The 14311-nt window shown below is 38.7% G+C and overlaps 1 protein-coding gene across 5 annotated transcripts in view; it reads right to left on the reverse strand.

The window, feature by feature from the left end:
• Positions 1-14311, reverse strand: part of HELZ (helicase with zinc finger) — a 70836-nt gene that overhangs the window by 33220 nt on the left and 23305 nt on the right. For all 5 annotated transcript variants that reach the window (XM_063456132.1, XM_063456131.1, XM_063456129.1 and 2 more), the window contains exons 4-11: positions 13040-13164; positions 12043-12099; positions 9469-9520; positions 9033-9108; positions 7853-8051; positions 5843-5950; positions 4822-5119; positions 1254-1521 (exon numbers count right to left, since the gene is read on the reverse strand). In XM_063456132.1, coding sequence (XP_063312202.1) covers positions 1254-1521; positions 4822-5119; positions 5843-5950; positions 7853-8051; positions 9033-9108; positions 9469-9520; positions 12043-12099; positions 13040-13164 — 1183 coding nt within the window. The remainder of the gene's footprint in view (positions 1-1253; positions 1522-4821; positions 5120-5842; positions 5951-7852; positions 8052-9032; positions 9109-9468; positions 9521-12042; positions 12100-13039; positions 13165-14311) is intronic.

The raw sequence follows: 14311 nt of genomic DNA on the forward strand, positions 1-14311 counted from the left end.
GTGAAAAAAAAAAAAAGACAATTATAACAGAACTGTGAGTTAGGTTTATATGGAAGAGAGTTTTGGTGTTACAAAAAAAAAAAAAAAAAATCAGTAAGTCAGTAAACTACAATGAGGCCCTCTAGTGGCAAAATATTTTATTAAAAGATATAGAAGATGGATCTATTGCGTCCAACAAACCAGCTCCTAATCGCTTAAATGCATATATGTACAACATCGGTTTGAAATTTTAACTCGCAGATCCAAAACAAAGACTAGTTAAATGATATAATAAAATACTTTTTAAAAATGCGTATTCGTGCACTTCAACTCCAAATTCCCCCAGCTACCACTTGTCTTAACTTATAAACTAGTTTTTTAAAAAGGGGGAGTTAACGGGTTATCTAGCCAAGTACTTAGTATGAAAGAGCTTCATTTGCTAGATCTCAGCACACAAGCCAGGCCCTCTTTACCTTTTGTATTGGTCTGTATATATTGTACTGTGTTTTCCCCCATATTGTACAGCGCTACAGAGTATGTTGGTGCTTTATAAGTGCTAGTAATAATGTAAACATTTATATAAAAATCATACTGAAGTTCCCCCTTCTGTGGCAGACCCTCAACAAAACGAGAAGTGGTTTTAACATTTTAGCCAATCCTGGTGCTTTCATAATTTGGAAGCCTTGCGCAAACCCCCTAAACCTTTCTACAGTTGAGGTTTATAGTGGTTGTAGTTCATCTGCCAGCTTTTTTCAATATCTGTAGAAGTTACATAAACCATGAAGTTGTCTTGGATAATAAGATGGGAACTGACCGTTTCATTTCTAGAGTTTATTAGTGATAGCTGCCAATACACTGCTTGGGCTGATCCAACCACAGTTTGCTCAATTCATAAATACCGTAAACACTTTATAGGGACAGAGGCCAGCGCTTTATAGGAGAATGGTAAAAGGAGCTACAGCTCAACTTTCCTCTTTTAAAGCGACCTCAAGCATTTTTAAAAATTAAAGTACTTGCGCTGCTGTAAGGCATAATGTAAATAAAGGATGGTTACCAGCAGCGATCCTGGATAGAGGAGGTTTAAAGCTGGAGAAAGGAGACCCTACCACAAGCATGTGCTATATTGTATTGAGGGCATATCTGGGCCATTCTGGCCAAGCCACTGTTTTGCACATTTCTATCTTGTGTACGAGATTTGTAAGTGTGCAGTGTTATATTGATGTTTGTACAATAGCTATTGAAGCTTTATATATATATATATATAGGGCACTTACTTGCTCACTTCCTTATACTGTGCTATCTCCTCTATATAAAGCAGGTCATGTAGCCGGGACTGATAATTCGTCTTGGTGAGAGTTTTATCCAGGACTGACTGTGTAAACAGCTGGTCAGCAGAGAGAGGGATTTGGTATCGGCTGAGAAGGCTCCTCTCCAATTCAGTAGTTTCATTAGGTTCGAATTCTACAATGATTTTAGACATGGAGTCCCAGCGTTTCGCCGTCGTTAGCAGCTGTTGTCGAGCGTGCATCAAGTATTCAAGGTCTATGCAGCAAAGGGAAGAAAGGAGCATTTCATATTAAATGTAGTCAGGAAAAGGCTGGAAAAAAACAACAACAACACATAATAAACTGAATATTCGCTTGCTCCGTTACAGCTCAAATACCTTTGTGATATTGTATCAACCCGGAAACCCTGGTTACAGTAAAAGCTCTGTATGCTGTGTGGTTAAGGGGGCAAGTCATCATATTACCCATAATCCATTGGCGGCAGTGTGACCATCAAGTAAGACAGGTTATCATGCCTGGATGCAGTGGGAAATTCTGTAGGCCATGTGATGGCATAGTTAGGCAGGCCAAGCAATAGGGTTGGTTGATTTATCCATGCTTTCCTTGACAAAGTGCAACTGGTCCCTTAGTCACACAATGTTTTAATGACATGTTCCTGGTGGAATTCTTAATGCCGCCTATTACGACTTCATGAGCCGTTATGGCTGCATTTAATATTTTTGTTTGTCAACATAAATCAAAACATGATATTTAAATCTCATGAATGTCCCGGTCAAGTGTAAACATAACTTTTACTTGACAAGAATTCTTTAAAATCTAATTAAGTATTTTCCACTGAGAAACTACTGAGGGGAAATTATGTGCCCATTATTTCATATTGGAAATAATGACAGACAGTGAATGATATGGAAACACAGCCTTGGGAAATCCCAAACATTTTTTTTATTTTCTATCTTCCCAACGAAAAAAGTTGTTTTTTGTGAATGCAATATACAAGACTTGCCGTGCATAATATCAACAGCAGGAAATTAGTCAGTGGCAATGTCAATATAGCACATGAACAGTTACATTCACAGTTTCAAGTTTAACATAACAGAAGTAAAATGTAAAAAAGGATTTGTCAATCATAAGGTCTGAGTGTAGCTCTAACACCGACCAATAGGATACCAAAGAAACATCTCAGCAGATATAGTGACAGTAACAACTGAGCCCAACTTTGGCCGCTCTATAAGAAACATGGGATGTTTCGCACTGAGCAATATTAGAAAATAGTATTATGTACGACAATGAGTAATAACGTATCACTCAAGAGTGCTGTATAAAGCTGGTGGAAAGCCTAATAAAGGGGAAAAGGGATACACCTCCTACTTAACAAGTGTTAGATGGAAAGTGTCCAGCATTATCAGCAGAGTATCCACATCTAATATCGAATTACAGCATCCCCCTGCTATCAATAGGATAAGACCATAGTTTAGTGGTACGGAACGGTAACCAGATCCTGTTATAAACAAAATATATGCCCTAATAGGTTACAGTTGGTTAAATGTTGCAAGTTTTCTATATTTGGGTGAGGGAGGGGGAGAATTATTATCATTATTTGTTTTTCTTCTCTCTTTTAAACTGGTATCACACTATCCTTTCGTTTTTGTCTATTCCTCAAACTGCAGTGTATCCCTTTTGGCTCTAATGATATCACCGTACACGATTACTTAGGTTTCTGGGACCTGCAGAAGAACTGTTAAAAGCGAATGGAACTTAAACTCCCAGACACGCTTGCTCTACCTATAAGGCACATTTTATGGGCTTTGGTTAGCAGACCTTGATCGAGCTGCATTCTGTTTGGTGAGAGCTCACAATAGAAACTAAAGTCTGGAAGGGATTTCGCATTACGTGCAGGAACTTTACACACTAGTAGTTTTTACATCAATTAATTATTGGTTTTACTTTTATAATGCATTATCTAGTAACGCATCTATAATGGAAATCTAGTAAAAAAGTTGGGTTGGATCCACTGTGAGTGTTCCTTTAATGCGCGGCTATCTAATTTCTCTATCCACAACTAATTTTTGAAAATGATGTGCCATCTTCCCACAATAGGTTTCTGTTTTGCATTCCCAGTTTGTAGCGAGGTGAATTAACATTCGTTATCTGATTAGCGCAGCTGTGGGGACAGGCACACGACAAGTCCTGATTTCCTGAGGGAAAGTAAATAATGAAACTTGCAGCCTCATTGCATTACCTGGAAGCTTTTTCAATAAAATTCCAGAAATTATCAACCTCTGCAAACACAGTGAGGCTTCGTATTATCACAATTGGCAGGCAGTGAGAAACTAGAAGGTAAATCGAGGCTCTTTAGCATAATTTGTCACTACAGTTATCAAGAATTCAACTGGGGGGGATTTACAGAAATAAATCATTGAGCTTTCCCCCTTGGTCTTTACAGAGGGGAAGCTGTGAAGAATGTTCACTCTATCCTTCACGTGTCGGAGCGTGGAATGGAACAGAATTGAATTTTAGGGCCTATTCACTGAACTCCAAACTGCAGCGATCTGGGATTTGATTAGCAAAATTGTAGAGTAAAAAAGCACGCTCGAGGCTAAAGCAGACTAGGAAAATTTAATTACCGGTAAGTAAGCAATTTTAACCTAAATTCTGACATTCTGATTTTAGATTTCAAGTGCATCCACCCGGACATTGAAATATACGTGCATAACAGTGCTTTAACATAGCTTCAAGACTTCCTATGGTGACACTGAAGAGAATTGTTTTTTTCTAAGTAAACAACTCTCTACTTTCCCAGAAGCCTCCAGGGCTGTTTCAATGCACAAGGGTGGTTGATGTATGATAGCTCAATTACAATGTCTGAAGGAATCCAGGTCAAGAAAGTCATAGTGCACTTGGGTTTTAAAACATGCTACCTTGGTGGGCTGTCATTTTGCAAAGTTATAGCAAGTTCTATTGAAGATCGTGGGAAGGATGACTGCAAGATTCGGTCTGTCCTGAGTACCTTGCATGACTGTACTGCAGATAAACCTCACCAGTCTTTTATGATTTGAGATGGAATAACATGTCAGTCTCTAAAGACAACTTAAACAAAAATAAACCTTGCAGACATAGGTTATTGAAATGGTTTCTCAAGGCACTAATAATTAAAGATTTCAGCCGAATATCGTAATTTAATGCAGGGAAGGAAAAAAAAAAAAGTAAATTCTCTTTTAAATACAACATGAAATATTAAAAAAATTAAAAGAATTTGCTCTCCCATGACAATGTATCAGAAAATTAATGATCTTGTGTCCTCAAACTTCAGAAGTAAATTTATTTATTTATTTATTTTAAACTGGACTGCTCCCAGCATGTCAAACATGTCAGGTAAATGGTCTAACTATAAAGGAACGCTGTTTAAGGGATTTTTAAATTTCATTGATTTGTAGGTATACTGGCAAATAAAAAAAATAAAATAAACAACTTGTATGTATTTTCTCTGAAGTATTAATTTAAGCCAAACATTGATGGGAGTTACACAACATCATTAACCATTTGTTTTCCTCATTACCTTCAGTGGAAGCCGCATCCACCATTATTCGCTGCATTAACACTGGTTCCACTCCAAAATCGAACACCACCGTTTGTCGAAACGTTCCAAATATCTCTGTGTTAAAGGCAATCGCCACTTTGTATATGCAATGGTCAATCCCATTTTGGGCCATCTTCTCGCCAACCCATTCTTGACAACCTTCTGTGACTTCCTGGGACGCTTGTGAGTTTCCATCTCCAACGGATATTGCAATGATATTGAAATGAGGTCGGTGTGCGTCGTACAGCAACGCCACACGATGAAGGAGCCGCGCAGGCTGTAGGAACACACAAGGGTTTTGCAAAAAAAAATAAAAAAAATGAGAGGAATGAATTTGTTACTTCAAAGAATATAGAACTCTAATAAAAATATACATATTCAATTCACACCTCGAACAGTATGTGTACACTGAAATCAGGAAATAATTTAATAACGTAATACGAATAAAATGGTTTCAAATGGTAATTTGTTAATGTTAAAGGCAACAATAAAATAGGTTTAAATTAAAACCTACGAACAAACTGCAAAAATAAATAAATCACATTTTACATCACTATGGAACATTACAACGCTGTCTAAATTAGCTATGTTTTCACAAAATCCATAAATAGGAAGCAGCGCACACCAAATCATTGAAGGCTACTTTAAAAACAGACCTCAATTGAAAAATCATACGGTAGACCATATCATATAGTCAAACTATGCAATGTTTCTAAGCTTATAACCTCAGAGTTTTTGGAGATACTTTCATTAATATATAACATGTGTTAATAGTAATTATGAGCATGTATCTACACAGTAAATGGCAGCAAGACAATAACTGCCCTGCAAAATATGGTGGATTTAGGAGCCCAAAAGACAGCAGAGTGAGATATAGACAGACAGACATACACACACACACACACACACGACAATTATACATACAGTAATTAGGAACTATGGGATCCCGCTCTAAATGGAACATCAGTGGACTCCAGAAACTGATGTAAATAAGACGTACCTTGCAAGTGAGCAGAAAAGTCCATGTTTGATGAGATTTTTTAGAAGTAACTGTGACAGACAGCTCCGGACTGTGCTCCACTCTGACACCTTCCACAAATTCACTGAGCTGGAAGGGAAGAAGAAAACAGTGAGTGCACTGTCCACAACAGACAGGGTAGCCATGTATACAATTTCACATACTGTACCTGCATGTCTAACAAGCCATGATAACAGCTACACAGCAGTACTCGGATACAAGGTACTGGAATGTTAGTAACTGAACGCGAGAGGATCCATTCAGATTCTCAGGCCAATGAATGGAAAATGCTTTAAATTCTTCCCAGCAATGTTTACATAAGGAAGACCCTACCTGTGCAGTCTGTGTGGCTGAAACATTATTAAACAGACTCACAAAACAAATTGTGATGAACTGGAAACACTGAAAATGTTCGGTATGAATTGCAAAAACGATAATATTTTCTCGTTTGGCTATTTTGGCCTAGAATTTAAGATCTACAACAATCACAACTTTGGGGAGGTTTATAAAGGGTCTATTCACCAAAAGTAAACGGAGCAGTTAATCACGTAGAAGGCACCCCCAACACATATTAATCTATTGACCGACAAAATAGAACTGTCTAGTGCAAAAACATTTTTGTATTGCTTTAAGTAATCTGCCATAATAGATATCATCCGACCTGCTGTACACAGCATTTCATAAAGGGCAATTTCAGGACTTGAATAAACTCCTGCTCGTTTCCTCCGTACAGAACCAATTAAACCTCAATGGCAGAACTTGATCGGCCAATAAGAAAGGAAGAGTGAGGTGCATGATGGGAAACCTCTCAGCTTGAGATATGGGAATTGTAAAAGCAAATGTGTTCTTAAAAAAGAGAATATTTGTAAAATAGCCTTTAAAAAGTTAAAGGACCACCAAAGTCCCAATGAAGTGATCTGGGAGCTCTGGCCTCGCAGTTTTATCCCTGCAACATAAAACTTTGCAATTTTGTAGAAGAGGAGCACTGAGCTGGACCATCTGCAAGAGAGCAGGTTGACGTCACATGTGGCAGTGTCGACACTAGAGAAAAAGCCAAGCAAAAATAAACTACAAGCCACTCTTGTGTTTAGATCCTACCAAACTGAACACAAGAAATGCCCTGCCCATGTTGGATTACAACTCCCAGCATGCTCAGTGAGAATCTTGCTGAAGCTGGTGGAGCTTAAAATGCATGCATCTGATGTCACGAGACAGTGAAGTAACCATTTCTTAAACTGCTTATATGGAATATAAAACTCCACTAGAAATACATCTAGCAGGCAATTAAAGAACCAATATTGTTACACAGACAACTTAATCTCCGTAAAGTTTTCTGGGTGCAGGGGTCCCTTGGTTTTAGCCCTGCAATGCAATATATTGCAGGTTTGGTTTTTGGAAACTGCAATATTTACATAGCAGGGTTAAAGCCACCTATCTTCCTGGCAATCGCTAATAGTTCTTCCACTGCACTACCAGAGTTAAATGCAGTCAGGTGACGTGGAAGCTCGTAGGAAAGCATTGGATGCACTTGCAGTACTCGGCCATGCGCATGAGGTTTCCAACTCTCCTCTATAAAGAGCATTGGATGGGACAATCGCGGGAGGCAGAAATGAGAGTAGTGCTGAGGGAGTCTCGACGCTGGAAAAACTGAGTAGATCTTTATTTTATTCGTTTTATCGGGAAAGGGGCATTATAATGTTTGGAACACGGGTTTGTATTCCTAACACTATAGTGTTCCTTTACGATTAAGACTTAAAGGCACCTTAATACAGTACTAAAGTATTTTTTTTTTTTATACATAACCTTAAAACTCAATAAAAAAAAAAAAATGATATGCATGCATTTTAGACACAATTTCCTTTAAACTGCTCAAATTCCATTGTAACCTATAATCTTGAAATACCCTCACAATTATCGCCCACTGAATCTACTAAAGCTGGGCAATTAAACCCCGGGGTGCGAATCCCAGCCAAGAAAGGCAATATCGCTCACCACTTTCTCAGGGGATAAGGAATTCATCCATTTTTCGATCAGGGTTTCCATGTAACTGCCGGAAAACTGCGTGTTTTCTTTCTGCTGCTTAAGCCGGATGAGGCGTGACGCATATCTTTTCTGCCATTCTTCAAGCTCTTCCTGGGAATGTGCGGATGTGCACTGTGCTCCGTACCTGCAGATCCCTTGCTCCAGGAACCTGGCGGAGAATTACAGCATGATTAGAACAGGATTAAAAAAAATAATAATAAAATTGGAGAAAAAGGAAATTGTATGATTAACTGTTCTGAAATGAAGACTTGGACACCTGCCGGATAGTCTGTTCAATTGATATATAAAGTTATTTAAATTAAACACATGCAGAGTTTGCGCTGTGTAAGTCAACTAAACTATGTAAAGGGAATCTGCATCTCAGAATAAACCTCAGTATATGAGGTCAAATAGTAAGTTACCTGCAAGGCAACTTCATAAGCCATGCACAATAATGCCAATTACATTGGGTTAGAGTCACATATGTGCTGCAAGGTTATCTAGCCATGAAAAAGCCTCTCACCAGAATGCAGTTTCACGGCAGCAATAGATTCTAGTGGCCAGGACGGCTATAGTCTGCTTTATCCACTGACTGACAGTCACACTGGCTGCTTTTGGACTGCATTTCTCACAACTATCAGCCAGTTAGAGCCTGGCAGAGAATTCTGGGGGTTGCAATTGGACATCCTCACCCTAAAGAATTGCTCTAAAGGAGCCCAAAGTCCTTAGATGGAGGAAGGCCCTGTTCAGCCTACCCAAGTAGGAAGGCCCATATCAGTCTATAAGAATAAGGGGAACTTTAATAAAAGACTCAGAAGTGTGAAATGTTATCGGTTTTGCTGTGAGCACCCGATGAAGTACATTGGAATTTAAAAGGATTGTGCTGGATTTTTCATGGTTACCTTCATAGTTGTTTGTGAGGTAAGAAAGCATTCATTCACCCTTCGGAGTAAAAGGTCCTACTTTCAGCCACTGTTAATTAGCATTTCAAGAATTACCAGGAGAAAACATTGGATTGGCTTTTAGAAAACAATGGGAAAAGAAAGATTTCCTGCTAACTGTATCCAGTGAAAATTCAGTGTTCGAGGAATCACAGAACCAGCAACAACTGCCACTGAAAACCCAATCCAACGAACGTTTCGGATATTACCTTTTACATAGAGTGTATTCTTCGCTACTTGTAACACCTCGAGGTGGGGGGCGAAACCGCCATCCATCATGGGACCCTGAAAATAAATATCACACAATCAGTGTCAATACCTGGAATGCGGGCAGATAATACACTACCAATAATCACGGCTTGTGGAGTTAAAGAAAACAGTGGTTGCTTTACTATATTTTCTTGCAGTGTCAGAATTCATTGTTACTTGACAAGATCCACTGTTAAAGACGAGGACAGGAGAGAGAGAAATAGATACACTCATTTTCAGAAAGATGAATAAGGTTGTGGAAAGGAGGAGGCACCACCTTCAAATCCACAATTAAGCACAACGGTGTATATATTACAATATATGTATATAAATTACCCTGAATTAACCTTCCGACAAGACACCTGACAGAGAAACAATCAGATACAAAATACATACCATCTTCCAGATCCTCTGTGTGGTAACTGGACCGGACAGTGTTGCTAGCGGTCTGTGACCACATATTTGAGAGTGGGGGAAAGAAAAGAATAGAAAAAAAAAAATCAAAAACACTTTCTAGAAAATTACATTAGAATTTATGAGATTACATATTAAATGAACTATGCAGCAGGGTGTTGCTTGATAAGCCCAGCCAATTGAAACGTTAAACAAAATAAACCAAGAAAAATCCAGTTAGAGATCAAGGGTTTAAATTAAATTATGCATTCCATTTAAAATATATATATCTCATCTGTTCACACACTGAACCCTGCATCACTTTACATTGTCTTTTGTTTATAGACAACCATTATATAAAGTTTTTTAGAGGGCAAAAGGGGCTTTAATTTGATGCGACATATACTTCGATAAATTCTCATTAATTATTATTTTAAAACAACACACATTTTTCCCAACAGTTTTGGCAATAATGGCGCGTGCATAATATGTCCAGCTTAGAAAGAGTAATTCAAAATAAATTCATTTATAGAGAACATAATATGTGTAGGATTTCAGCTTATTTTGAAAGTTACAGGTCACAAAATTTCAATGTGAAACTATTTTAGAAGTTGGTATTTTTGTCTTGTAGGTTTAGTAGCCATCACAGAAAAAATTGCCACACAAAAGTATATATTTATATAAAGTAAACATCACAGGCTATTTACCCAAGGTTAGTTTGACACTTTTTACGTAGCCATTTCATCAACAATCTCTGCTAAATATTGGAGTAAAGTTGTGTTTTTTCTTAATTTTGGCATATATACATATAACAAGGTTTTTGTAATATGTATTTCGTAAAGCTGCTATTTCGTGTGTGCTATTCCTGCACAGAACCCAATATTGTGGTCAGCTACATCTGCTGAGTATAACGATACCCCCATTGTATGACCTGGACACTATTTTGTGAAGTTACAGTGCTGTAAAAGAGACGGGACAAGTTCAGGTTTCTAAGTGTGAATTTTCATGGAGGGTTTTGATGCGTCCGTGTCCCACTTGTAGCACTTGAGCAGGCTACATATTCGAACTACACCATAAAGGCATACCATTTCTTAAAGAAGACATCCCAGGGTATTTCAAAAGGCATATTTTGAACCTTGGCGTGGAATAATTTTTACGTTAGCTTGTACCAAGTGTAGTGGTAATCAGCATTTTTTCTGCCTTTTTGACACACAAAGTGAGTTTGCACAGTATATTTTGCGAGCCTTATGTGTGTTACGACTGTATAATACTTCATATGTTGCTCAGCTATGTCGTCTTAGTACAGCAATACCCCCGTATGTACCTTTGCCAGGTATATGTGGATATTAAAGGAGCACATTTGAGAGACAGCCATTCCAGTTTTTTTTTTTCCAAACTTTAAAGTTTTACGCTGTGTCCATGTTTCATTTCGGAGTAGTTTAGCTGGTTGGTTATTCAAACTACCCCAAAAACACATACTATTTATTAAAGAACATACCCCGGGGTCATTCAAAAGGCATATTTTGAACCTTAGCGTGGGATAATTTTTTCGCTAGTATGTTCCAGGTGTAGTGGTAATGAGCATTTTATAATGTTTTGGGTTTTTTTTAGCGGTGATCTGGGGTTAATTTTGGTGCATGACGGAACCAGTCCATCATGCAACGTTAAGTGCTTCCCCAGCACGACAGACTGGGTCTGTCATGCGTCCTTAAAGGACCACTCTAGTGCCAGGAAAGCATACTCGTTTTCCTGGCACTAGAGTGCCCTGAGGGTGCCCCCACCCTCAGGGACCCACTCCCGCCCGGCTCTGGAAAGGGGAAAGGGGTAAAAACTTACCTTTTTCCAGCGCTGGGCGGGGAGCTCTCCTCCTCCTCTCCGCCTCCGTTCCTCCCCGTCGGCTGAATGCGCACGCGCGGCAAGAGCTGCGCGCACATTCAGCCGGTCACATAGGAAAGCATTCATAATGCTTTCCTATGGACGCTTGCGTGCTCTCACTGTGATTTTCACAGTGAGAATCACGCAAGCGCCTCTAGCGGCTGTCAGTGAGACAGCCACTAGAGAATTAGGGGGAAGGCTTAACTAATTGATAAACATAGCAGTTTCTCTGAAACTGCTATGTTTATAAAACAATTAGTTAACCCAAGCTGGACCTGGCACCCAGACCACTTCATTAAGCTGAAGTGGTCTGGGTGCCTAGAGTGGTCCTTTAAGAGGTTAACGATGCAGCTCTCCACACCGCCTTTTGTTTACAGTGAATGATGCAGCTCTCCACACCGCCTTTTGTTTACAGTGAATGATGCAGCTCTACAGAGACTTATCACAGAATTCTGCAGAGTCCAATCTATGGGGTGATAAGTGCCAAATATCCTGAAAACAGCAGAACTCAATGAAACTAAAAACAATCAGACGAGGACTAAATTCTTAACACTGAGCACTACATTTTGTGAACAGACTGCAAGATACTCTGGCCACAGACAGCAAAACATTTGTGTTACCAGAGGTTATAGTATAGTGCCGTCAGTGGACTTTCACAGAATACCAGAGTTTACACCACCCAATGCATTTATACCAACTCACCTCAATTTCAGCCAGAAGGGTCTTTAATCTCGTTAGATCCTTGGTTACCATCCCATTCTAAAAAATAAAAAAGTAGAAAATAACTAAATGGAGAGAAGTCTCACTGTGGCAGAAAAAGATTAGAAAGTGACAACTACCATGCATATGTATACAGAAAAACACAGGGGAAGGTGTGACCTCCTGTTTGCGAATAAAATATATTTACTAAGAATTTTGTGGATACCTAAGAACAATTGTAGAATTGCAGACACTTGATTTTATGGTGCTACATTTCTAAGTGTCTGTCCGGTTATCTATAGTTTATAAAGCCCAGAAAATATACTGGTAGACTGCAGGGATACTACATGAAGTTATCATTTACATATGTTACACTCCAATGTGGAGTCACTTAAAGCTGTGAAAACAACGAACGCCACACAAATCATCAATTAACAGAAAATTATAGATTTTATTCTGTTAGCTACACAATGCATTCATTACGGCTTTCCATAAGGGGAAACAGATTAACCTTACAGTCAACAGTAGATATTTAAATGGGATAATACATGCAGGAAGTAGCAAAAATATCCATAGAATTCAGAAATTATACATCTAAAAAACACGTAAAGAGTCACGCCACAAGACTGGAGAATCATGAAGGACTATACTACAAGCCAGGGTAATTAATGGGAACAGTAGCCCAATTAGAGAAAGATAATCTATCTGCACACATCCTCTGCTACAAGTGGATGGATGTTACTCAAAAAGTGGTAATGTAATGTAGTCTAACTACGTAGTCTAGGTAGCGGGGTACACAGCATTACCATGTATGGTTAACGGGAAAGCTTGTTTAATAAGGAAGCGGTAGATCAAGTAGGTAAAGACAACTAGAGCTGTACAAGATTGGCACAAGAACATTTTAATTGCTTGATGCTAAAAATAATAAATTTAAAAAAAAATAAAATAGATATTTGTTATGAGAAAAGTGATCCACTTCTGTATGTTCACCCCAACTTACCAGTGTCTCCCCAGCAAGGGACTTGGAAAGTACGCTGGATAAAATCTGCAGCTTCCCTTCCATGTGCATGCAGCACAGCACGGCATGGACAGATCCATCCAGGCGCACATGACTAGGCCCCAAAACTGCATTAAAACAGGAAATCAATAAATACGCCATTACCACTGCATGCAGTCTGACATTTCACTAGAAGTTATTGGCTATACCATAAGCTGCATGGGCTATTAACAAGGAGTGATCATTAGCAGAGTCTCCGGTGTTATTTTGGGGAACACTAACTTCTGGTTCTATTTAAAGTGTGATGGGTGCATTTACATTATTCCGAGAAGCACTGTGCTTTAGGAGCAAATGCATGCCCAAGGGGCATTCTTTATCTACGTTATGAAAAAAAGACAGGGTATCATAGCGGAATAATGGGGCCTTGTGACACGTCCATGATATAATGCAAAACCCTTCTTACTCCCAACATTTTAGGGATGATGACATTTTAGGGATGACGACATTTTAAGAGATTCCCCTACATTACTAGCTTTAAACATTAGGTCACATTTAAGTTTGTGGGGCTTTCTTGGGTTTTAAAAACAAAACACTTTAAAAACCTCAAGGTGATCACGTTTCTACAGATGAAATATCTGGTTCACAGTGAACACCTTGGTGGAGAGACCGTTCAGACCTTGAGTTAGTTTTCTGATAATCTTTATACATCTACATTTGTGTGTGCAATGTAGGACCTTGGTGCAAGCGTACCAGTTTACATAAACGTTACGCTCATCACTCTTTATATACACTGCCTCAATTATGTTTATTATAAGTGACCTTGCAGACCATGAATATGTAGTCAATACATCGTGACAGGAAGAATCTGAAGCAAATAGATCAGAAGACAATAAGTTATTCGCTCCATCCTCTGGTAATATCAATGCAGTTCAATATGTTCATTACATAAGTGGGTGTAATATATACAACCTGCAGACTAAAGGAACACATAGTCCAAAGACAGCAGATTGACCTTAAATTAGGAGCTTGAATTGTGCTGTAATTGCATGAGAAGCTTTGGGTAAATGCTCATATTTCACAGAGGGACTATAGCACTCAGTGGATAAATGGAAAGACCTGTATCAACGTGTCTACAGGACCAAATGCTAGTCAATTACAAGTGTTCATACAATCTGATGCAGCTATCCTTAAGTCAGAAAAGATGGCTCACAGTGGTATGGACATGAAATGTGTTAACAGGATTAATTAAATTCTATTTATAAGGATGAATTCAGA

This window comes from Pelobates fuscus, chromosome 5, assembly GCF_036172605.1.
Source record: "Pelobates fuscus isolate aPelFus1 chromosome 5, aPelFus1.pri, whole genome shotgun sequence".
NCBI classification, from domain to species: Eukaryota; Metazoa; Chordata; class Amphibia; order Anura; family Pelobatidae; genus Pelobates; species Pelobates fuscus.